The sequence below is a fragment of the Typopeltis vanoorti genome, chromosome 6 (genome assembly GCF_054136105.1).
Source record: "Typopeltis vanoorti isolate ZY-2024b chromosome 6, IOZ_Tvanoo_1.0, whole genome shotgun sequence".
Lineage (NCBI taxonomy): Eukaryota > Metazoa > Arthropoda > Arachnida > Uropygi > Thelyphonidae > Typopeltis > Typopeltis vanoorti.
The window spans coordinates 95,773,386-95,800,148 of record NC_143554.1 but is presented as its reverse complement, the minus strand read 5'-3'; the positions used below and the strand labels follow the sequence as shown (position 1 = coordinate 95,800,148).

Here is a 26,763-nt window from a genome sequence, read left to right as displayed (position 1 = left end):
CACCAACGGTCCGGTTCTCTAAACCCATTACATACGGACTTGTAGCAGAAAAATTACATACGTCCAGGTGTCAGCCTAAGGTGTCAAAGCACCAGCCATTTTGACACCTCAATGATTGAGTTCCCCGCCTCATCGTCTGTTCGTTTGTCTGTATGATGTTATTTGCACGTTGGATCTTAGGAACGGCCAGTTTCAAGTCATCGTCGATATAAACTGCACTTGTAATAGTACGCAAGCTGCCTTTCTCTTTTAATCTTCTTCCTTTTCAATCTCCAGCCTACTTGACCGAACAAGTAAGGAGAGGGGAAAGATAGTATAGATGATAGTTATTGCCAAGACAATTAAAGCCGTTCATTGTGCAGTACTGGACATTGCAGCCATTAAATGATTCCAAAAATGTCAAATATTTGTCAACTATTTTTATCTTAAAGGAAAGAAATTTTTAAAAGTCATCTTAAAATAACTTATTGAAAATTAAAGTTTTCGATTATTCATAATATTTTTATTTTTAAGACCAGGTAAGTTAAACTTAATTTAAAATATTAAAATAATCCTTTAGAATCAAATTTCTTCACTCAAATGGCATCTTTTAATTCGACAAGGGCGTAGTATTGAATTTAGCTTATTGTTTATACAGAAGATGTTGCAAAAATAGATAAATAATAAATAAATAAAATAAAATTGTAATGTTATACAAATTTAACACTAAATACCTGTATATGAATCGGAGGATTGTGCTTTCTATTTACTGCTGCTTGTCAATTTCTGGTCATTGGTCTTTTTTCGTTTCTTTTTTTTTTATTCTCCCCCCGCACTTAAATGAGTAGAAAATATATAATTATTGTCTACAACGACATTTATTTCATTCTTCATGTAAGTAAAATATATAAAGCAATTCATTGTCTGACTGGATCTTATTAGTGTTTTTGTTTTCCTCTCGAGCGATTAACTTTTTTTCTTTTTTAATTCTAGAGGGGTTACAAAATCTCAGAAAATGCAAGGTATACAATCAGGTTTTGAAAAAAGGTTACGCTTACAAATCCGCCTGGTACAACAAAAACTTGAGAGTATATCCTGTGTTTTATGTTGTGTCCGTATTGTAATTAGCTTTTTTCGACTGTTTCAGAAACGTTGCAAGTAAATACACTCATCTGCGACCACGAGATCAGTGTATTTGTCCGTCGCTTTTGTGCATTATCAAAGGATGTTTCTATTTTGCAGGAAGAAAACCCTGAGTTTCTCGAATAAATAACTTTTTCACCTCCGCTGAAGTTTGGACAGTTTAAGGCGACGAGATAACTAAGAACAGATTGCATTATGTTTCTATCAACTGCATATATCCTCCTTCCTGTCTGTTGTTCTATAGTAAAAACCCGAAGTTCTGGAAGAAACAAAAAATCCACCGGCCATAACATGTGACAGGCTCTTTTTCAGATGAAAATTTCTTATAATGATTCATTGCGTCCTGTATGAGATTTTAACCCATATCTTTGCACCTAAGGAGTATGTCCCTCCAATCTGAAATCATTTATTAGAATCATATGAAAAGACCTTAAAAATTACTTAAATATAAAGAGCCTAATAGGCTTCATTTCGGCGATGTAACATTATTTAAATTAAGGGGATATTAAATCCCACATTGTTTCAAAACCGAATAAGAAACTCAAAGATCGGAATCAAAGAATTTCACTTATATTCGGCATGAAACTCTTTGATTCCGATCTTTGAGTTTCTTATTCGGTTTTGAAACAATGTGGGATTTAATATCCCCTTAATTTAAATAATGTTACATCGCCGAAATGAAGCCTATTGGCTCTTTATATTTAAGTAATTTAATGGGTGCACCTTTTTGACAACTCGTATAGCAAAGTATATAAGTTCTTTTCGCTATACCCTTAGTATTAATTTGGTCTAGCTACTCACTGATGAGACCTCAATAAAGGTCGAAACCGGTCTGGGTAGTGATCTCCCGCCATAATGTATAACATCATACATCTCCTAGGAGATGTGTTTTACATTATAGGAAATACTAAGAATAGTGATCAGAGCTTTACTCATCTTTGCTACGAGTTGCCCTAGTTTGTACTACGTGCTTTAGTTTACGGTAGTAGTAGTCGTCGATACTTTTATAGTTTATATTCGGCTTGAAACTCTTTGATTCCGATCTTTGAGTTTCTTATTCGGTTTTGAAACAATGTGGGATTTAATATCCCCCTTAATTTAAATAAATGAACTTAAATGTTTCGGATACTAGAGAGAGCCTATTTATTCAGTACTGATCTTTAAAATCTGAGATATACGTAACTAATATTGGCGTTTTCAAAATTATACCGCTCACTTTTTTTATATGTCGGATTTTTATTGATTTAATTATTTATTTTGAAAAAGAGAGAGAGGCGTCATAGTTGCCATAGGCTGGAAGATACAGCTTTAGCTAACCACGTACAGTATTTATAACTTCAGTAATAGTGCGCAATTTATTTTTCAGATCAAGAGTAGATAGCGTCCTTTGTCAGTATTAAAAACGAGAAGAAATTCCATGATTTCAGTCCCTGCGATTATAAGAATAGATATTATAATTAAACATGACAAACGTACTGTGGGGATAAAATTGATGATTTAAACAGAATATTCCATCCAAAGTTTGGAACGATGACAGGCGTCTAGTTTGTTACGCAGTCTAAAATAAAAGAGGCTGGTTTCAAAGATGAAAAGTTTTTATTTTCTAGTTGGGGAAAGAAGTAAGGTGATTCACCGAAGAAAAACTGGCCATATCTCATTCTTTTTGACCTTTCACCTCTTTTACAAATGTTATGAAGAGGGAACCAAAGACTGGTATCTTCTACTTTCCTGCATGCCATAAGTTCTTGATTAATGAACACGAGTTCGTGCATCATTTGTCTCACTAATGGCTTCCAGCAAACATTCCATACCTTTAGAACATGTGTTAAATCTGACAGTCTCGGGCGGATTTCAGCAGGCAGAAAAATAACTTTTTCGATATGGCTGTTATGTATACCATCGACATACAGATGCAATTATGCTAATTTCGTCTCTGTTTGATACACGCACCGCATGCATAACTTAACCCACATGTTCGTTTTTATTGCATCCGAAACATCTAACACAGCATTGGAGATATTCTGCTTTTGTAAGAAGATATTAGTATTTTTAAATTCACTATAATATTAAAGCGCATATTAAAATATATTAAACATAATGAAAAGGCTTGAAAGTTAATGAACGAATGGAAACCAAATCAAAATGCTATTTTTTTTTTCGAGTTTCGTGTACTTATGTATTTTTTTTTTTTAAATCCTCAAAGTTATTTGCTATTTCTTATTTGTATATTCGACTTTTGATCAAATTTTTACTTATGGAATTTTCCTACCCATCTTGCCTTTATTATTATTTGTTCAAACGAAACGATACGGGGAAAAAATGATCTTTTAAGGTCTGAAAAATTGAACCAGCTAGATGACTGTGAGGAATACTTGTTCGAGTGATTAAACATGTTTATATATATATATATATATTTTTTTTTTTTTTTTTTTCTAAGTCTCCCCCAGACTTTTTTGGGGAGTGGGTGGGGGAGGGAGACTTATTTTTATCGCGAGATGATGAGAAATGAGCCAAAAAAAAAAAAAAAAAAAAAAAAGAAGCTGAACATTTCGCATCTTTCTTTCGTTCTCTTTTCCTTTTCTCGTTTTTTTCTGTCTTCCACCCCCCCCAAATATTCATTTTTCTTAGAGTGTTAAAAAACTGCAGTTTTTTTTTCCCTTGTAGTTTTTAATCGCTTAGTTTCTGAATACAAGATGAGAATGTTGAACTTAGTTTTATTACTAAATAAATAAGTTTTTTTTTTTTTAGTTTTCTTTAACTTAACAATGAATTTTTGCTTTCAGCTATTGGCGAAGGTGGATCTTAATTATTTTAGGAACACTCGGGCTAATATGTTCTCAGTGCCAAAGTCGATAACCAGAGTGTAACAATAATAAACAGATCTTCAATCATGAAATATTATTCAGGGTGTTTCAAATTAAAGTATCCCTCTTCAGAGCAATCTGTGGAGAGAATCAGTAGACAAAACACTATGGGGGAAGATATGTACCAAAAGATCATGGAGAAAAGAATTTGACAATTAAAAAAAAAAAAAATCACAAATGACCGATAGGTGAAATATGTGGACATAAGAAACAGATGGAAAATATACTTTGAGGGACTTTTGAATGAGGAAAATGCAAGGACTCACAGAGGAGATGAGCAGCCTTCTGAGGGGATGGTGCAGAACATCAGTAGAGTGGAAGTAACGGAGGCCATGAAGAGGATGAGGAATGGAAAATCGGTGGGCCCAACAGAATTCCAGTGGAGGCATGGAAGGCACTGGGGGAAGAGGGAATTGACCTGCTGTGGGACCTGTTCATGAAAGTTTGCCAACAGGAAAATATACCCGAGGAATGGAGGGAGAGTACTCTTGTCCCCATCTACAAGGATAAAGATGATGCACAAGACTGTAAAAATTACAGAGGAATAAAGTTGATGTCCCACACAATGAAAATCCTAGAAAGGGTTCTTGATGGTAGATTGAGGAAGGAGGTGGAGATTGCAAAGGAACAATTTGGCTTCATGCCTGGTAGATCAACAACAGATCCTTTGGTTACGGCAGATGATGGAAAAGTATCGAGAGGAACAAAGGGAGCTACATCTGGCATTTTTTGACCTGGAGAAAGCATACGATAGAGTGCCAAGGCAAGAAATCTGGAGGTGTCTGAGGGAGAAGAAGGTGCCGGAGAAATATGTCAGGTTGGTGCGGGAAATGTACAGAAATGTGAAGACAAGTGTTCGGACCTGTCTGGGACAGACAGAAAGTTTTCAAGTAACAGTTGGCTTGCATCAAGGGTCAGCATTAAGTCCGTTTCTGTTTAATATTGTGATGGAGGTGGTAACAGAAGAGGTGAGAGAAGATGCGCCTTGGACAATGTTGTATGCAGATGATATCTTGCTGTGTGCAGATTCAAGAGAAGAAGCCGGAACTAAACTGGAAAGATGGAGAAAAGTACAGGAAGAGAGAGGTATGAGACTGAGCAGAAGTAAGACAGAGTATATGTGTTGCACAGTGGGCAGCGGACAGGAGACAGATCTGGAGCTGGAAGGAAATGTCATCAGGAAGGTGAAAGACTTTAGATACTTAAGTTCAACAGTGGAAGAAGATGGATGAGCTGAGAAGGAAGTGGGATGCAGGATACAAGCGAGTTGGAGGAACTGGAGGGAGATGGCTGGAGTGTTATGCGATCAATCTGAAAGGCAAGAGGGTGGCGATCAATCTGAAAGGCAAAATCTATAGGACAGTAGTGAGGCCGGCTATGACATATGTTATAGAAACTGTGGCCCTGAGGAAAAATAACATCAGCAGGGTGGAAGTAGCAGAGGTGAGAATGCTTAGGTGGATGTGCGGTATGACCAGAAAGGATCGTCTGAGAAATGAGTATGTCAGGGGAACTGAAACTTACGAACTTAGGAGCAAAAATACAGGAGGCAAGGTTGAGATGGTTTGGTCATGTGATGAGGAGGGAGGACGAATATGTGGGAAGAAGGGTCATGCAGATGGATGTGCAAGGAAGGCGGAAGCGTGGGCGGACAAAGAAGAGATGGAGGGAGCTGGTAGAAGAGGACTCGAGGATGAAGAACTTGGATGTGGTGACAGCCCAAGACAGGAAGGTGTGGAGGAGACTCATTATCAACAGTGACCCCACTTAAGTGGGAGAAGCTGCAGAAGAGAAGAAGACCGATAGATGAAATATGGTGCTGTAAGCTGGAGAAAATTATATTGTGAACCGGAATGGTATGTGATTGTGAAATGATTCAGAATCAACGACAGTTGAAGTTATTCGATTATGTCATTGAATAAGCGCCTCCGTAATACAATTGGAAGAACGATAGTAGTTGCGCCCTTCGATTGTAAAAGGCCTAAGTTCGATTCTCGTCGTGACAAGGGTTTATCTGGTCTTTTTTTTTCAATGAAGGCGAGTTAACCGACCTCATACAGAGGTAACAGGGTTTTTTTCCCCTGAAACTCGGGTTTTGCATCTCGCATAGAGACAAAGTGACCTTTTGATGTAGATGATAGTGGTGGTTTCACTATAGCAGTTAGTGGATAAAGAGTTGTAGAGTAGGTGCCTACACGCGATGAATCTTTAAGACTCCTTGGAGGTGTCACGAAATAATAATAACTTCCAATCCAATAACGATAGGATGTCGTTCTTATTCAAATACCTCTCATTCATTTGTTCCACCAATTTTTGACTGAACAAACCCAATCAATGCAACAATTTTGTTCCCATCATTTCTGATACTTTTAGCATTTGTATACAAACAACAACAGTTTATTTCTGGATCTATAACAAGTTTATTGCTTATTAGATGCGACTTTTCATGCATTCCTTGAGCCATTCCCCCCTCTCTTGACCCTCTTCATAACTGAACCGTTCCCCTATATCACTAGCAATCCCAATCCTTTCTTGTTTACTTATATCGACCTTTCTCATGTCCCCCCCCCCCATTTCCGTGTTTTGTTCCCACATCTCCTAATGTTTTGTTCACACATCTACATGTGGGGACAAAACATTAGGAGATTCTAGAACAAAAACATCACCACACGACCTCAGAGGCATCTTAATTTAAGGACAATGAATTTAAATTCTAGAGATAATAATAATTATTATTATTATGTGATATCTCCAGTGGCATAGCTAGAGATTTTGCCGCCCTTCTCAATATACACCAAAATGCTACAAAAAAGTCAAAATGACGTATAGGTAAATAAATTAAAACACTATGTTTATTTTTGAAGTAAAACTTTAATTCCAACATTCTAAATGTTACTTTTCTTGCTTTTCTGTTAGCAAAATCGTCGATGACATTGGCGAAGTCTATTTCATAGTAATGTAGGTAATTCTTAATCAGTTTTAATTTAAAAAAAAAAAAACTCCTCTCACAACTAGCAACACTTACAGCAATTGTGAGGAAATTTCGCAGTAGTATTACAATATTTGGAACTGAGTTCTTGAAACTGTATTTTAGAATAAACTGCAAAAGTTCAAAAAGGTTCAAAGTTCTGCCCTCCCCTAGATACGCTGCTGGATATCTCCAAGACGTCCAGTTTTCTGAGAGCACATTATTCCACTCCAGTCCATTGTCTTCTCTTCCTTCCTTAACAGTGGCGCCCCGTACATAAGCACTGTGACACTTCAGCACTCCTAAGGAAAAAATTAAAATTTGTTTGTGTTTATAAATACTACCAATGCTTACAACATTATATAAATGCCGTACAACATGTTAAAGGTTACAGCTTATGTTTTGACATTGATTGAATAGTTAATAATCGAAATTGTTCGATTAACGCTTCAGATTACGAAACAAATGCACTGCCATCTAACGCCGATATTCGTTTGCGCTTGTCATTGCACGTTACGTTATTTTATTTTGTTAAAATAACATATAATTATTTATTTATTATAGATAAAAGGCTGAATTATGACGAGTTTCACTGTTGAAAATATGAGAAGAATAATATTTTTTCAATTATCGTTACACGAAACAAATGCACTGCGATCTAACGCCGATATTCGTTTGCTGTCGTTGCACGTTACGTCATTAGATACACTGCTGCTTGGGCAGTGTATCTTATACCTGTGCTGGTTATTTCTGTGAGATATGAAACGTTTATTATTGGTGCATGTGCCTGGTGAACTATTTTTTTGTAAATCTTATTTTATTTTATTTTGTTAAAATAACATATAATTATTTATTTATTATAGATACAAGGCTGAATTATGACGAGTGTAACTGTTGAAAACACGAAAAGAATAATATTTTTTCAATTATCGTTACACGAAACAAATGCACTGCGATCTAACGCCGATATTCGTTTGCACTTGTCATTGCTATTGATACGAAATTTTTATTATTAGTGTTTGTTCGTGGTGAGGATGAAATATTTTTAATAAAGCAATTTTTAATATGTACATTTATTTATTAATAAATTCGTTACTAAAGCCTCCAATTACCAGTGCCACCACCACTAGTATACTGTCTGTAAACTGTGTACATTCTCATAGCCAGTTTGTCTGTATGCAGGATGAAAAACCCTAGTTTCTATGAGAAAAAAGCCTGCTACCTATGAGATTGACAACTTATCTTCAGTTGAAAAAGCCCATATAAAAACCCCCTCTCTTGTCACAACAAATCAAACTTAGTTCTTTTTCCAGTTGAAGGGCGCAATGTACCTTCGTTTGCCAATTGTACTACAGAAGCCCTTATTTATTATTATTTCTTCAAGAATGTGAGGATTAACCATGCTACTATTGGATCTTATTTATGCAGGCTAAGCAAGAGTTCACTGTATTTCTTTAGAAGTATAATGTTCAGGGGTGAATGCTGGCCTTGAAATTCACGCTTGCTCTTGTTATCATTCAGGGAGTGAGAGGTATGATTGAAGTCTGATTAGCGGAATAATAAATTACTGACCATTTAAAACTATATATTTAGAATTTTATGTATATTTAATCATACAAATACAACATTTATTTTACAAATGATATTCTATCTCTTTCAATTTAGTTACTTGAATACAAATTCTACCCTACGGTTCTTCTTTATGAACTGGTCAATAACATCATCATAAAAAGTTGGTTGTAACTTAATTTTCCCAAGCAACACGCATCACACTTATAAAGGCTGGCTGAAGCTCACTGGCTAGAGCTATGTTGATTGAGTATGACCTGTGTTTAAACAACAGAGTGAGACGACGTGAAATGGCATTGCGCACACATGAAATCACAGTGCTGCTGCGAGGACCTGGAAGCTCCTACAACCGAGCAAGCCAAGGTAGCTTTGACTAGACGAGCAAGCATTGGCCTTCGATCCAGTGCAAAGCTCAATTATTGCCACGCAAGCTTAAGACGTCTTCTGTCTACAAAAATAAAAGCCTAAATGGAATGCTTATAAATGCATGCATTTATTAACAAATAAATATTACTTCTTTCTCAATTAATGAGCTTGTGCAGCAAGCATAGCAAGCATGGAGAATTTGCCCCTGGTAATGTTCACCCTGTTAGGGTTTTTTTTTTTAAATCTCATTACCACCAGTTATATAAATCTGTGTGTATTGACACACACACACACAAGAAAGGCCAGAGAGTATTTTAATTAATTATTTTTTTTGGCTAATCTTTCATCTTTTGTTCTCTTAAAATGACCATACCAACTGAGATTACTCTGCTACACATTCTTGAATACTAGCAGTGTCATGTTCTTTCCTAATATGTTCAGTTTTTTAATATGATTTTTCTGTTAGGGTGAACAGATGTATATTCCCCCCCCCCCTCAATTTTTCTCATAACTCACATATCTGTTGTTTGTAGTCTTTGGCCAACTGTTTTGCAGTTGGCAGATCCATGTTAAAATTGGTTTGGACACTGTCTCCTATACAGCTGTTTTAATGTTTTGCTTAATTTCTCTTATTCCATATAAATTTATTCATTTGAATCCCAAGCATATCTGCTTTGTTTATTCTGTTATCTATTTCCATATTTAACTTCTATCTTCACTAAAAATTATGCCTGAGTAGCTGAAATGTATTAATTCTTCTAGATTTCCCATTCACGTAGATCCTTATAGTTTCAGTATTCCTATTTTCATAGCCTTTGTTTTTTTTTTTTTGCTGATTTTCATGCAAATTTGTTATAGTAGTCATTCATTTTGTTAAGAAATCCTACAGACTTATACTGGATTTATTTAAGAGTATAACATCATCTGCATAAAGTGAAAAGCAGTGAATTTCTTTCATAATGTGGTCCATATAAATAATGAATTACAGTACAAATAGTGTGCACCCATGTCTTACAGCTGATTTTACATCAGACCATCTTTTATCTTCTCGAATTACAGATTATCCTGGCATTCTCTATTTGGCCAGTTTTTCTTCCACAATTTTTCTTAGCCTCTTCTCAAGTATGCTTGCATAAATCTTACCTGGAACATATGGAAATTCCTTTGTAATTCTCATATTCAGTTTTATTTCACTTTTTAAACTTAGGTGCTATTAGAATTCTACTCCAGAATTCAACTTTCTGACCATGCCATCTGAATTATGGCGTACAGCAGCCACCATAAAATTTTTATATCTCCATATTTGAACATTTCTAGTTGAATGTTATCTACTCTAGCTGCCTTTCCACATTTCAAGGTTTTGATGACTTTTCTAATTCAGTATTGATATATATGCCTGACTACATTGCTCTTGAATATTTTCAATGTTATGTCACATTTTGTTTCATTTAGCAATCTTTCAAAAGTAATTACTTCAGAGACAACCAGAATATTTTATGTTTTATGGAACCTTTATAACCTCTGATTCCTTTTACAATACTCTTTCCTCCATTTCTTCAATAGCCTCGAACATTTTACCACTTTTATGATGCATATCTTGTGTATTTTTACCCAAGTATTTCTATAACTTTTGTTTAGTTACTTTTACACATTGATGGACTCAAGAAGTGGCGGATTCGTGTTGGTATGTGTATATTTGAATATTGCTTTTAAGGATTTGTATAATATTACATAAGAAAGTTTTTTCACTTCGTTACTATAAATTAAAGATGCCAAGAAATTATATATTCTTGGTTCATCTGTTATCCCAGTGTAAACAAACAAAGTTTGCATATGAAGTCACTTCACAACTGGGCTACTTGTATATAGAGACTAATGACTTTGCATCAATTGCCTAAGTATCCCATAATGCAATGCATATCCTTACAGGCATGCATGATGCTGTGCATTATGGGAAGGGCCACTACCCAGACCAGTTTCAACCTTTATTGAGGTGAAAAAAGTAAAGGTTTGCTCATCATCGACCTAGAGTAGTTAGTATAGAGGTGAAAGAGAGACTGATAGTATTAGGAGAAAGAAGAGACAGATAGTATGAGAGATAGAGAAAAGGCCTCAGCTCTTTTATATCATCATATAAATGTTTTTCAAATCCATGTTTCTTTCTAACTTTCCATAAATGGTATTTTAATTCATTAATTATAAAAATCAAAATTCTCTTCCCTTTACTGAGAGGTGGTGGATACTGCAAAAAAAATGACCTGTTCTGTTGTAAGTAATGGAATAACAACACATTACATAATCAGTTCCAAATACACAGGGCAAGAGGGCAGCTGTAGAATGCATGTTCTACTGTTTCAATCAGTAACAGATATCACACATTGGATCTCTGATGTTAAATTACCTCCATTTGATGGTATTGACTGGAAGGCAACCATATGCAATTCTCCAAGCAAGGATCCCTTCTGTTAGGATATCTTTCGAACTTCAATAAGTTATGAAACAAAGTGTTGTCAGTATCCAACTGCAGAGGTTTATGGTGAAAGAGATTAAGATTTCTTTATACCAAATTTTACTTTTTCAACCTTTATTGAGGTCTCATCAATATGAGCCAGACCCAGTAGTGATACCAAGGTTGTAGTAATGCAGAAGTCATATTTCCATATATAAGTAGTCAAAAGGTGTCACACCTTATTACTAAAATACTCCGGGTTAGAGATAGATGTTGAAAGTTTTTTTTCACTTGGTTTGAAATTAAAGATGCCAAGAAATTATATTCTTGGTTTCATCCTTTATCCAAGCGTAAGCAAATAAAGTTTGCACATCACTACAAGTATCCTGCAAGTATTTACAAGTATCCCAGTCATGAAGTAACTTCATGACTGGGATACTTGTATATAGAGGCTAATGACTTCACAACAATTGCCTTAGTATGAAATCTTGATGCAAAATCATTAGCCTCCATATACAAGTAGCCCAGTCATGAAGTGACTTCATGTGCAAACTTTGTTTGTTTACACTTGGATAAAGGATGAAATCAAGAATATAATTTCTTGGCATCTCTAATTTATTACATGAAAAGTTTCATTATTGTTCAGTTATATTTAATTTATTTTTAATCACTTGTTGCTGCTAATGATTATTTTGAATAATGATAAAATTATTTAAAAATTTAGACAGTAATTCCTCAATTATTCAATCATAGTGGAAGAACAATTTGCCGTTTGGATATTTGAAAGATTTGATAACTGAAGGTACAGTTATGTGTTGTATACCAGAAACTAATTAAAGGGCATTTAATTGAATTTTCATTCATTTGTAAGTCATATAATTGAGATCACACACACACACACACACACACACACACACACACACACACACACACACACACACACACACACACACACACACACACACACACACACATTTAGTCTTTCCATTAATGGGAATGGATTAATTTGGCACTATTCCAATGTCAGATTTCTTGCTTGCTCATCTACTTGCTAATTGATGGTTAATTAATGGTTAAAACCAATGTTGTAACTAAAATAACATGATAAAATTAATTTGATAAACAATTCTTTAAAATATAGCCATCGAGTAAATTCTATTTCTTTTTATTCAACAGGTTACTGTGATGGTAATGGATGCTAATGACAGTCCACCAGTATTTTCCACTTCTATCTATGAAGTAAGCTTATCAGAAAATGCAGTTCCTGGACACACTATAGTGATTGTTTCAGCAACAGATTCAGATACAGATGGCACAATTTCTTATCTTTTAGCTGATGATAATGAGCAAAAGTTTTTCCAGCTAGATCCTAGGTCTGGGACTCTAGTTCTCAATCAGCCTTTAGACAGGGAAACACAAGTAATGCATAAAGTCGTAGTTAGAGCAGATGATGGAGTTCAGTTTTCAGAAGCAGTTGTTATCATTAAGGTTGGTTGCTAATATTATTATTAATTTGCATGAATAATTCTGTCAGGGCTCCTCCATAAATTAAGAAGCATTGAATTTAAAGATTTGGGAAATGAGAGGTAAGCTTTTGTAGCAATAGACCAGAAATCTAATTTATTATACAATATATGGTACCTGATGACAAATGGACAGGAGAGAGAGAGAGAGAGTGGAATGTAGGAATAAAAATTAAACAAACAAACTATAATTTATAGAGGAACTCTTATGTTGCAGATAGTATTGAGAATATGGCAAATATGCCGTAAATATTATTGCCATCTGAAATTAATTTAATATTAAATGATAGTACTTGCTTCTTAGTTAGTTTATATTTACAAGAAATATATTTTATCTTTGTTCTTAATAATTATCAATTTGTTGTGTCATTATTATGAACTAATTGTACTTAACTACAAATAAAATTTAGACATTGTAATTGTAATTTTCAAGGGACTGGTGACCCTGGAGTTCCACAGGAGACAGATATGCTAGAATTTATTGCACTAAAATATGATATGCAGTTTTTTCTTGATAAAATTATTGCAGAATTGTTCAGATGAAAAGTACTCCCTACAACACAACACAACACACATAGAATTAATTTATACTAACAACTTGAAACTAATGCATTGTTGGTTTCTTTTATAGCTCATTGATTCTAATGACAATTCTCCAGTTTTCAACCAGCCAGTGTACTCATTTGATATTGCCGAAGGAACACAAAGAGGAGCTCAGGCTGGTGTGGTTTCTGCTACTGATGCTGACGTAGGAGTTAATGGCCAAATCAGTTACACTGTTCTCAGTGATTGGGGTAATGATGTGTTTTCCCTTAATCCACAAACTGGAGTCTTCACACTAACATCTCATCTTGATTATGAGCAGGTAACAAAAATGATTATTATTGTTTTTACAGAACTGCACATGACATAAATCCTTTTCTAAATGCACATTATATAATGATCACTTTTTCTTTTTTTTTTTTTTTTTGATAGATATCTAGAAGGCATTTTATAAAGCAGGTTTCCCAAACTGTGTTCTGCGGAACACTGGTGTTCCACGGAAGGTGAATAAGTGTTCCATGAGTTCTCCTGGAATTTGTCATTTTAGTTTTCTAAGCATTTTTCATGAATAAATATTTTATAGTGGAAATATTCTGAGGAGAATAATATTCGTGAATATGTTGAAAAGCTCTCAGACCCAGAACGCCTAAATAACATCTGTGCATCGTTAATTTTCACACATCTAAACCTTTCAACATTTGGGAAAGGGAATACTGCTGTTTATGACCGGTCATAAAAATTGCCTGCATGCAGATTATAACAATGGGTAGTGTATCCTCTGTTCTCAAAACTGAAGGAAATGACATATGTATAGCAAATGTCAGTGACCAATCAGCAAGGAAGTGTAATATAAAGAAAAATTTTCCACTAAAATTGAAGATCAAGGTAGTCTGTATCCGGTTCTCAAATCTAGTAATACTGAATACTTTCTTCGCAAGTTCGTATTGTAGGGTGAAAGTTTTGAAACCATAGTGCCATGATTTTTTAGAAGTAATAAGCCTTCAGATTTCTCTTATTAATATGAATAAAAGACAAGGGACTTTGTTTAATTTTGGTATTAAGAAATCTCTTATTGAAGGTGTTTGTGATGCAACAGATAGTGAGTCATCCACCACCAGCCTACAAAGCGATCTCCAGGATGTACAAAAGGAGAGGAAAACTACCAGCACACAGGAGAAAAAGTCTGCATTCACTCATAAGTACTTATAATAATATTATAAATTTTTTGGTGATCAGAATGGGATATGTCAATGAAAATCAGCACAAATTAATTTAACGATGCCTATGTTTAATTGATGTTGATGTTTAATTAATTATTAATTAATAAGTAATGATCAATTATTAATTAATAATAAAAATCAGCAAAATTAACAGTTAATTATTAATTAATACATTACAAAATAAATAAGATGTTCCGTGAAAATTTCAGAATTTGTGAAGTATTCCGTCATAGGAAAAGTTTGGGAAACGCTGTTATAAAGGCTTAGCTACAGCAGCATCTCAGTTATCCAAACTTAAATAACTGAAATCTTATTTAACATTCTCATTAAACTTTGAGTGGATTATCATGTCAGCTAATGAACAGTACTATCTAACTTTACAGTCAGTAACCCATACCCAAAATTAACTGGCCACTACACTGATTTCCTAGAAGATCAATTGAGAGAGAGAGAGAGAGAGCACTATAATTACAAATGCTTATATTTTATTATTATTATTATTTGACACCTCCAGGGAGTCCAAAGACTCATCGAGGGAGAGTGTGCCAACAGCATCAAACGATTGGTTCCCCTCCAACTACTAACCGTGCTCAAACTTACTTAACTGAGCCATTAGTAGCAGAGGCTCTACCAATCGACCAACCTTTGCCAGCAAACAGCTGAAGACTGTTTAGCAAATATTAGTACCAAATTTTTATTCAGTGTTACAAGTTTACAAAGATTCCATATATGCACCTCTTATAACATGGCAGATGTCCAACTTATATTCAGATTTCTTTCTGGACCTGTGTGGCATATCTGCATTCAATGATGTGATGGCTATATGATATGATGTGATAAATTTGTTTTTTCGATTCCTTATATTCTTAGTAGTGATGGATTAAAAATCCGTTCCTTGATGCTTCCTCATGAAGAAGTCTAGTAGAAAATTAGCCTTGAATCAGAAGCCCTGCAACCTGGAAATTTTTCTGCAGATTAATGATTCCCATTGCTCAAGCAACAACATAACTTTATCTCGTAAATTGCTTCCTAAAAATGTTCTAGACTCCATGTTTAGTTTGAGTGAATTTACTCTAAGAAAAACTGAGAATTGCTGCATAGTTTGAAGTTCCTAATTTTGTTATACACATTAAGAAAATCTTAATGACAAATATGTCATAAATATTTATATTTAATATGGTTAATTTAAAATTTAAACTATTATGAATTATTATTATTTTTAGATGCAGCATTACATATTTGTAATTCAAGCTCAAGATTCAGGTCAACCAAGTCTTTCTAGTACTGTTACTGTATATTTTAATGTCCTGGACATAAATGACAATGCACCTCTCTTTGATCCTATGAGCTATAGTGATGAAGTATATGAAAATATTACAATTGGAACAAGTATTTTGAGGGTTACAGCTACAGATCAAGATTCAGGTTAGTTATTCTAAATAATTATTATGTAATTTGTGCATTTAGAATTTATATCTTTTAACAAGAAATTAAATTCATTTTTGCAAGATTTATTCTGACTGTACAAATGGAAGGAAAAGTACAATATGCTTTTATATTGCATATTTACCTCTTTAAACTATTTTACTTGATAATTTTAAATGTTTTAATCAGAGAAATGTTTTCTTCTTCTTCATCTTCTTCTTCTTATTATTATTATCGTATGGGCACCTCCATGGAGTCAAAAGACTAATCATGGGAGATCCAGATTATCCATACAAAATCTGTCCAACCTCTGCTTGAACCAGTTAACAGACAAAGCACTCACAACTCACAGAACAAGCTTCTTTTCCTTCTCCTTCATTCCTGCTACGGCTGTATTGTGGAACAGTTTCCTTCCCCCCCCCCCCTATGTGTTTCCCAAGGAATACAATATACAGGCTTTTAAATCAAATGTAAACAAGTTAATCTTTTCTCAACCCACTACCCATACACAGTACTAACGTACTGCAGGTTGATTAATCAACCTCTCATGTTGGAAGTTTTTCCACTTTGTTATACTATAAATTAAAGATGCCAAGAAATTATATTCTTGGTTTAATTCTTTATCCAAGTATAAGTAAACAAAGTTTGTGCCTAAAGTAATTTCAGGACTGATAACAACCTCTTATGTATGGGTTCAACATTTAAAAAAAAAAAAAACTGACTCTGGCCAGTCATTCCATTCATTCACCACTCTCCAAGCAAAAAAAGCTAGGTCCTCACATCCTTTACTAACCACACTCTTAATCAACTTCCAGCCAATTCCTCAAACATTTCCCCTGCATCAATCCTATAAAACCCTTTGAGAAATTTAAACATTTCTATTAGATCCATTCTTTTTCACCTATCAACCAACTTTTGCAACCGACAAACTCTCAATCTATCCTCCCTGCAAACATTCCATAGAATATGCACTATCTCAGTCACTTAGCTCTGGATCCTCTTCACCACTTCCTAATTCCCAAGAAACTCATTTGAATTCCCAAGACCAGAAATAAGCACTGTAATCCAGATGGAAGGAAGTAACAAGGACTTATAAAGAGAAATGACAGCTTCTTCAATCAACTCTGCTTGTTAGTCTTTAATAGCCAAGAAATTCTATGAGCTACCTTGGCAACCTTAGCAATATGCCCTCTAAACTTCAACTATTTACTACCACACCAAAATCCCTAGCCCTGTCTATTTCCTTGAGTATAGTTCCATCAATGGTACATAGTTTGTAATTCGTTTATCCTAAAATGCATACTTTGCATTTCTCTACATTAAACTGAAACCCATTATCTTTAATCTACTGACAGCCTATTTAAATCATCGTGCAGGCTCTACACATTAACTATTACCCTACCAAATTTTGCATCATCAGCAAACAACTAAATATTTCCCTTCAAATTATTTCTTATATCATTTATGTACAAATTAAACAATAGTGGTCCTAGCACAGAGCCTTGTGGCACACCAGATTCTAAGTGGCACAGAGCCTTGTGGCTCTGTGCCACTTGGATTCTGCTACTCTATATGCTACTTTTATGGTATTTTATCAACAGCTCCCTCTTATTCATATAACCAATTTCACATCCATCCATGTATGCAAATTAGAGCAAATAAAGAGAATGGCTACACAATGATACCACTGGATTTTGCAAAGCAGTTCTCTTTATTCAATTCAGCTGTCACTCTGTTATAAAAATTTAGTAAATTACTATGGAATAACCAACTCTTCACAAAGCTATGCTGCCTTTTCATAGAATATCATATTATTTCCACCCATTTCTAAATTCTCTCTTTGACCAACTTTTCCAGTACTTTTGCTACCACTCCTGAGATACTGATTGGTCTATAATTTGCCACTGCAGTCTTATAGCCTCCTTTATGCAAGGAAATTATTTTGCCTTTTTTTCCACTCCCTTGGGATTCTGTCAGAGCGGAGACTTAAATTAAACATTCTAATCAAAGTATATAGCCAGTTCTCTTGCACATTCTCATAAAATGCAAGCTGATATCTCATCTAAACCCACAGCCATATTTACATTGAGATTCTGCATTATCTTAAGCACCTCCAGTTCATCTCCCTCTGTTCTCACATCTGTCATGGCAGTACCATCCCTTGGATGATATATTCTTACAAAGTGGTCACTCAGTAACTCAGCTATTTTATCTGCTTCTGTCACCTCACTACCATCATTAAAGTTCCATAGTCATGGGTATGGTTATGGATAGCTCTTCTGATCCTATGATTCTTCCTGATACTTGCCACCTAATGAAAGAACTCTTCAGGATTTCCTTTGATTTACTTGACTAGTTTCTTCTTATAATCAGATTTTGCCTTCCTTATTATGCTGGTCACCTTTCTTACCTGACCCTTCTGCTGCTTGTGAGCTTGCTGTTGCCTTTCTCCTTATATACCCTCCACAATACTTTATTTTTTGTAGCTCCTGCTTTATTATTATTATTATTATTATTATTATTACGGGTATCTCCATGGAGTCAGTAGACTCATCGCGGGAGACCCAAACTAGCAAAACAATATCTGTCATATCTCTTCTTGAATTCATTTACAGATGAAGAGCTCACAACAAAGTCAGGCAATGAATTCCACTCATTCACCACCCTCCAGGCAAAAAACCTTGTTCTGACACCTTTGTTAACCACACTCTTCTTTAATTTCCAGAGATGACCTCTTGTTCTTCCATCACTATCACACAGCTGAAACATTTCCCCTGCATCAATCCTATAAAAACCTTTTAGTAATTTGAATGTTTCTATCATATCCCCTCTTCTTCGCCTATCAACCAATCTCTGCAATCCACAAGCTCTCAATCTATCAACGTAGGGAACATTTTTTATATCACTCACCAACTTGGTCACTCTTCTCTGAACCCTCTCCACAGCCTCCTCATCTCCAAGGAATCCAGGTGACCAGACCTGAGCACAGTAATCCAAATGTGGAAGTATCAATGCTTTATAAAGGGGAATAATAACCTCTTTATCTCTGGATGTCAGTGTGTTCCTCAACAACCAAGTAATCCTATGTGCAATCTTGGACACCTTAGCAATGTGTCCTCTGAACTTCATCTCCTTATCTACCAATACCCCTAAGTCCCTAGCCTCATCAATCTCTTGGAGTACCTTTCCATCTATGTAGTACACAGCTGGTAATCTTTTAATCCCAAAATGCAAGACTTTACACTTTTCCACATTGAACTGACATCCATTTTCTTTTGCCCATTTTGCCAGCTTATTTAAATCCTCCTGCAAACTTTCAACATCAGCTTGATTTTTTATTGCACTACACAACTTTGCATCATCAGCAAACAACTGAATATCTCCCTTTAAGCCGTTTCCTATATCATTTATATACAAATTAAACAACATTGGCCCAAGCACAGAGCCCTGAGGCACACCACTGGTCACCTGCCTCATTCTGGACTCGGCTCCTCCATACACCACCTTATGGTATCTCTCCCTGAGCCATTCTCCTATCCATATCACCAATTTAATATCCATTCCCATCTGTTACAATTTGCGTAACAGTGTTCTATGGGGTATCCTGTCAAAAGCCTTAGCAAAATCCAGAAGTACCACTGTGTAGCCAGTTCCTTTGTCCAACTCTGATGTTATTCTATTATGGATAGTTAATAGATTGCTAAGGCAGGATCTACCTTTAACAAAACCATGTTGGCCTCTATAGAGTATCATATCCTGATCCACCCATTCTTGAATTTTGTCTTTAACCAACTTTTCCAATACTTTTACCACTACTCCTGAGATGGTGATTGGTCTGTAATTCAATACTGCAGTTTTAGATATTTTAGATATTATGATACTACTCATCCTTCTGAATACTACCTGATCTACCCTCCTGACCTTGGGTATATAATCTGATATTGCTTCCTCCAGCTATCTCCTATGCACCGCTAACATTATTCTCTTGCAGATTTTTATGCCATGGCACAGTTTCAAACTTCCACCTAACCTTGTCATAATCACCTGCATTCTAGTTCCACATATATCCCTTCTTGACAGAAAAATTCCATATATTTTGAAACCTCCCAAGTGAAAATCACATGATCACTCTCCTCGGTTGGAATCAGTGTGGCTATCTTGGTTATGGATAGCTCTTCTGATCCTATGACTAACATTCTCTTATCTCCAAGTTCCCTCAATCACATGCCGCCTCAAGTAATTATCTATCTACAAGTGTATAAAATCCATTTCCTTCTTGCCATGTACTCTCTCCTCCTCCTTCCAGTCTATGTGTCCATAGTCGAAGTCCCCATGGTAATTACTTGACGCACTTATTGTACTAATTTGCCGATGCATGTCTTCCATGTCATCCCTGGAACTCCTGACCTATAGAAGCAACCAACCATATATTTGTTCTTTTGGTCTCAATTTCACACCAGACTGCCTTGAAAGATGTGCCATCTACCTACTGGTCTCATACTTTTTTTTTTGGCTATAATTCATCTCTTGTCATCAGCAGTACTCCTCTGCCTATCCTACATTCTTTATTCTCACTGAAAATACTGAACCCTTCATATATACTTTCCTTGTAACTACATCATCTGCTGTTAGCTCTCACTAATGCCAGAACTTTTGTCAAGGTTGCACTAGCCAATGCCAAAATCTACTCCCTCTTGTTCCTGATACTTCTGCTATTAGGATATAGAAGTAGCATCCCCTTAAGCCCACCATTATGTTTACATCATGAATTGACTATACTTTGATATTGTTGCTCAAGAGACTAAATTCTGCATGTTTTGGTCATTCTTTGGTCATTGCTGAGTTTAATAATTGGAAGGCAGCAATTAATTGGAACTTTTGTTCAGATCTATGTTTAACATAAGGGATTGGCACTCTTCTTACATCAGAGAGAGAGAGAGAGAGAATGGCAGAAGTATGTCTATTTATTTTCCAATGATTTCCTGAATGGGACTTGAATTATAACCATTCAGTCATAATGGCCTTGATGTTAGAGATTTCTGTTGAAGTAAATCATAGAGGAGCAATTATTATGATCTCTGGTTAGCAAAATCTTAATTAAATCATATTTCTGAGAGTAATGATGATTGTAACAACCTGTGAGCATTATTTTTTAGTATACTAAGGTATATATATATATAGAGAGAGCCATCTGCTTTACATTGGGTGTAAAGCAGATGGCTTTACACCCAAATGTAAACATCAAGAAAAGATAACATTTCCTCACTTCTTTTTCCAAGGTAAATTTATTCTAGGGTGGATGTAGTTTGCTATTTGAAGAAGTCCTTCAAGTGTCTTGTGTCTGCATATGGAAAATAAGCAAAAATGTCATTGACATAGGGCAGCCATAAAGAGGACTGAAGGATAGATTGAAACAGTAATTGTAAGGAGAGGAGAACAGTGGACTATCATCATTGTTACTTTAAATTGTTTGTATATTTTATTTTTCTAGGTTAAATAAATTTCATGCATAATGAAGTCAAACTGAATTTTAAATTTTAGTTTAATTTGCTTATTTAAACTAAACTTTTAACTGTTTACGGTGGTTACACACATAGCTTTCTCAAATATGAGTGATCCACAAGTATAGTAAATACATGAAAATTATCCTACCTTTAATTCTTAAACTTATTATAATGTAGATTAATTAAATTGTGAATTTATAGTGCTTAAATGTTGCTTTCTGCTGTAGTTAGAAGCAGCCAAGAAATGATGGAGTGTCAGATTTGTTATTAAATAGCCAAAGCAGTGGATTTAGTGAGTAAACAATCAGACATAGACAAGAGCTCAAGAAATGCCAAGGAGATCAAGAGCAAAACATTATGTTTTGCTGTGGATATATACACTAAATGGCTTGTTTATTTGATATACGTCCCCCCCCCCTCAAATCATTCATGGAATCGCTGCTCTTCAGAGAGCATCATGTGTCTCTTCCAGGCTATAAAGCAGATGGGGCTGATATTTATTGTGCATCTGCAATTCAATGTAGGAAACTTGTCAACTGGCCAGCCTATGTGACACTGAGTACAGTGTGATAGCCGTACCAGATATGCCAGTACAAACATCATAGAAATTGCATTCTTACAGTAATCTCAGGTGCATTAAAAGCTGTTGAACATCCAGCCAATAACAATCCTGTGACTAGAGATGGTTTGTTGATGTGAAAGGCTGAGAGAAAGTAATAAGAATCTTGCTGTGTAATTGATGAACAACAGTCAGTTAAATGCAGTGAAATTCAGCAGTAGTCTGCAAAGTAGAATGCCAGGCTCTTCACAGATGGAGATATACCCGTAACAGATTATTTTAAGTTTCACCCTTGTCAGCTAAAAATTAAATCAGCATGCTGGGCACAAGAATATTGACAATGGCATTTGAATAGCAGCAAAAGATTACTTAATTCCATTTCCAGTTGTTCTTCTTATAGCAATGCTGGAATAGATGCATTAATTGGTATTGTGACATTGGAGAGTATTTTGTGTGATATTTATTGTGATATTGGAGAGTATTTTCTTGATTCACATTAGATCCCTCTGATACCAGTGAAACAACACCTGAATGTCACAAACTACTTCAATGCATCCCTTCATCCTCACCATTTATTCATCTGGTGACAGTTATTTCCATGCACCAGGGAAGTGACTGTTACCAGATATTACCATTGTTTATGAACCATGCAACTGTATCACAAGGTACTGATCATTTAGGAATTATTCTAGAGCAGGGCTTCCTGAACTGTGTTTCACAGAAAGTGAATAAGTGTTCCGTGAAAAATTATCAAAATTAATATGAGCTTGGAATGGTTTTAAATGCTGCAAGAAGTTCAAAGATGTTTGAAAATCAGGTGCTCCTCACTCTGTGTGTGGATTGTGCTATTAAGGCCAGCATGTGCTGGCCTTGATTCAGCCACCCGTGGTTGTTGACACATCCAAGCACGAGTGAAGTATGGAAGTATCTATTCTAGGAAACGTGCAATCACAAGCAAGGTCAATGCGATGCGATGCAGCCCAGCACACCTGGTATGCGCTGTCACATTTTTGCAATGTGATACAGCCTGCTTCGGCGATAGCATGCACTTAGCTTTATATTGACTATGAGACCGATGATACTCGATTCTAATTAAGGTGTTCCATTAAGATTTCAGGATTTATGAAGTGTTCCGTCATAGGAAAAGTTTGGAAAATGCTGTCCTAGAGCATGAACGAACAAAGATAATGTTATCATGCTTCATTGTTATGCTGAGCTACTCAACTGACTTGAAATCTGTGGAATGAGATGGAACAAGTTGTTCATGACAGTGGTCTTCTTACTCTCAAATTGAGGTAGCTGTGAAATGCAGTAAGTCTGTATGATCCAACATCCAGTTCGGAGTTAATCATTCCAAAATTAGTTTTAGTACTGACCCATGGTAAGGTACTAATGTACAAGCTTATAACCTTTCACTGGTAGAATTCACATCAAGAATACTCACTAGTAAGTAAGTTTTTAATTTTCTTCATGGGAATTCCACCAGTGAAAGTTTGAAAGCCTATAGTACATTAGTCTTAGTACCATGGATTGCTTAAGACAGTAGCAGGTTTGGATACAAGCAGGGTAGGTATATCTAATAAACTAGTAGTGCATTATATGTTGTTTGCATGTTTTCAGGCTGTTTTTTTTTTTTTTTTTTTTAATTCACTGCAGCTCAGAAGTCCAGTTTATCCAGAGGTCTAGGATATTTTGACACACTGGGCTACAAAAAAAAAAAAAAAAAAAAAAAACCTCTCTTGACTTTTAGCTTTGTATTCTGATTACTATCAAAACACATTGTATTATAGGTGAATTGATTTTATATTTGGTATAATTTATTTTCAGACAATTATTCTAAGTTTTACAGATGAATTTTTTTTTTTTTTAGGTGATAATGGATGCATTGTATATAGTATCATCGATGGCAATAAAGATGAACAGTTTGCTATTGATGCAAGTGGAACAGTATTTACTACAAAGACCTTAGATCGAGAGACACAATCATTTTATAGTCTTACTGTGAGTGCCATAGATCAGGCATGGCCGATAGAAAAGCGATTATCAACTTCTGTTCAGGTGACTATCATATTAAAGGATGTAAATGATATGTCTCCAGAATTTGTAACACCTATGGATTCATCAGTGATGGAGAATGTACCAGTAAATACTGTTATCATGGCAATTAAAGCAGTTGATAAAGATGAGGGACGGAATAGTTATGTTGAATATTACTTAGCTCGCCATCAGGAGGATAAATTTTCTTTGGGACCAATAGATGGACTTTTAAGAATTAGCTCACCTTTAGATAGGGAAATGAAATCACTGTATGAAATTTCAATTATTGCAAAAGATCGAGGGCATCCATCACAGTCATCAGTAGCCTATATTACAATTAACATTATGGATGAAAATGATAATAGTCCAGATTTTGATCCCAAGCAGTACAGTGCCACTGTATCAGAAAATGCAAGTATTGGACTAAGTATTTTACAAGTATCTGCATCTGACCATGATGAAGGTGTAAATGGTCAAGTAAGATATTCTGTTATTGCAGGTGATCCTAATCATGATTTTGTAATTGGACAAGACACCGGTATCATCCGGGTCAGTAAAAATTTAGATTATGAAAGGAAAAACCGTTATATCCTCACAATCCAAGCAGAAGATAGTGGTGATGATATAAGATACGATACTGCTACAGTTACAATTGCATTAACAGATGTAAATGACAATCCTCCAACCTTCCTTGACTCACCTTATGTAGTTCATGTAATGGAGAATGCAGAGACATTGCCAGTAACACTGATGACTCTAACTGCTTATGACATAGATCAAATGGCAAACAACTACTTGCATTATTTTATTAAGGATGGTGATAAGGTTTTATTTCATATTAATTCTTCAACTGGAGAATTAACAGTTCAGAGACCATTAGATAGGGAAGAGCATTCTGAATATGTGCTGACTGTAGTAGCAATGGATTCAGGTAAGGAGAAGCCTACATTTATTGACCATATTTTTCAGTTGAATGACAATTTTACAATTGATTTTAAAATTTCACAATATCGAATCATGCCATCATAATATAGTTAGCAGTTATTTAGAATGGCTTTCATTGTTGTCCAGCTCTCTTTAGCATATTACTAATGATTCATAATACTATCAAAATAAGCATACCATGATAATTCTGAATTGAATTAAATAGTAAATACTACATTAATATTTTTAGTTATGCTACCTACTTGGATATTCCTAGTGACTAATTTTTCAATATTGATTTAATGCGTCTGAAGTTTAGAGGGCATATTGCAAGTGATGCAAAGGCTGCACATTGTAGTGCTGCTATAATAAAAGGTACTCTAACATGTAGGGATAATAAAGTAGTTGTGGCACTGTATAATGAACTGGTCAGACCACACTTGGACTATTGTTCTTAAATTTGGTTACCTGGTTTTAAATGTAATGTGGAAACATTGGTGAGGATCCAGAGATGAGTGACTAAGACAATATCAAAATTTTGGAATGCTGACTATGGAGTTAGTGAGAGGAGAAAAACCAGAGGCCATCCCTGAAAGTTATGTAAGTGTGTGATATACACATAAATATATATATATATATATTATTGAAATTAGGATTTACTCGGGATGTATACATTTATAAAAATAAATTTAAATATTTTATTTAAATTCCATATCAACTCACAAAATTTTAAAAATGTTGTGATTAACAAATCCTCTCACACACTTTCTCCTGCAGAACTTAGTGTGCTCTCAAAGGGCCTTAACTTCGTTCCTTCTCCGACCTTCATTCCTAAAGAACTCTTTCTTACGAAAGTTGAAAAGGCAGCTGCACAATTACCAAAACAAACTACGAATCTACTTAGGATCGATGTCATCTTTACCATAAACAACAGTCGTCGTCCTACAGATAATCTATCGCCGACAGAAAGGAAAGCAAAACACCAACTACGTAACAACAATGACATTATTATCTTACCCTGATAAAGGGAATGCAACTGTAATCTTAGACAAAGCTGACTACCATTCAAAGATTAACAACTTATTAAGTTCTAATACGTATTCTATGCTAGAAAGTGATCCCACAAGAGAACTTCATAACCGTACAAACAATCTTCTGAAATCAATTTCTGAACTTCCTAGACATACAAGACTATCTCTCTGCTCTCTCCATCCCCTCATTCCTCGGTTGTACGGCTTGCCTAAGATCCATAAGGCTGACACTCCTTTAAGACCTATTGTGGAAGGGATTGACTCACCTACGTACAATCTGTCTAAATATCTTGCAGCTTCTTTAAAACATTTAGTTGGCAATTCCTCCTCCTTCATCAAAAACTCTGAAGATTTCATCTCAAAAATAAAAAATTTGAATCTTTTAGACTCTGACAGAATGGTGAGTTTTGACATCGTATCTCTGTTTACGAATGTACCTACAGATGAAGTTCTGACTCTTCTTAAGGACAAGGTTTTTAAAAAATGTTTGCTCTTCTAACTCACTGCATCAATTCCTGCTATTTCTGCTATGAAGATAAAATATACAAACAAACTAGCGGTTTAGCTATGGGCAGCCCTCTATCCCCAGTCTTAGCTAACATTTTTCTAGAAGATTTTGAAGAGAAAGCTATTTCCTCAGCTACTTTGAAACCTAAACT

The 26,763-nt window shown here is 35.2% G+C and overlaps 1 protein-coding gene across 1 annotated transcript in view; it reads left to right on the top strand.

Annotated features, from left to right (window-relative positions):
* The window catches only part of LOC150105725 (cadherin-related tumor suppressor-like), a 147,520-nt gene that overhangs the window by 70,415 nt on the left and 50,342 nt on the right, over positions 1-26,763 (top strand). Inside the window, exons 3-7 of the mRNA XM_090394540.1 lie at positions 514-518; positions 12,515-12,826; positions 13,493-13,726; positions 15,848-16,049; positions 23,983-25,080. Coding sequence (XP_090250666.1) covers positions 514-518; positions 12,515-12,826; positions 13,493-13,726; positions 15,848-16,049; positions 23,983-25,080 — 1,851 coding nt within the window. The remainder of the gene's footprint in view (positions 1-513; positions 519-12,514; positions 12,827-13,492; positions 13,727-15,847; positions 16,050-23,982; positions 25,081-26,763) is intronic.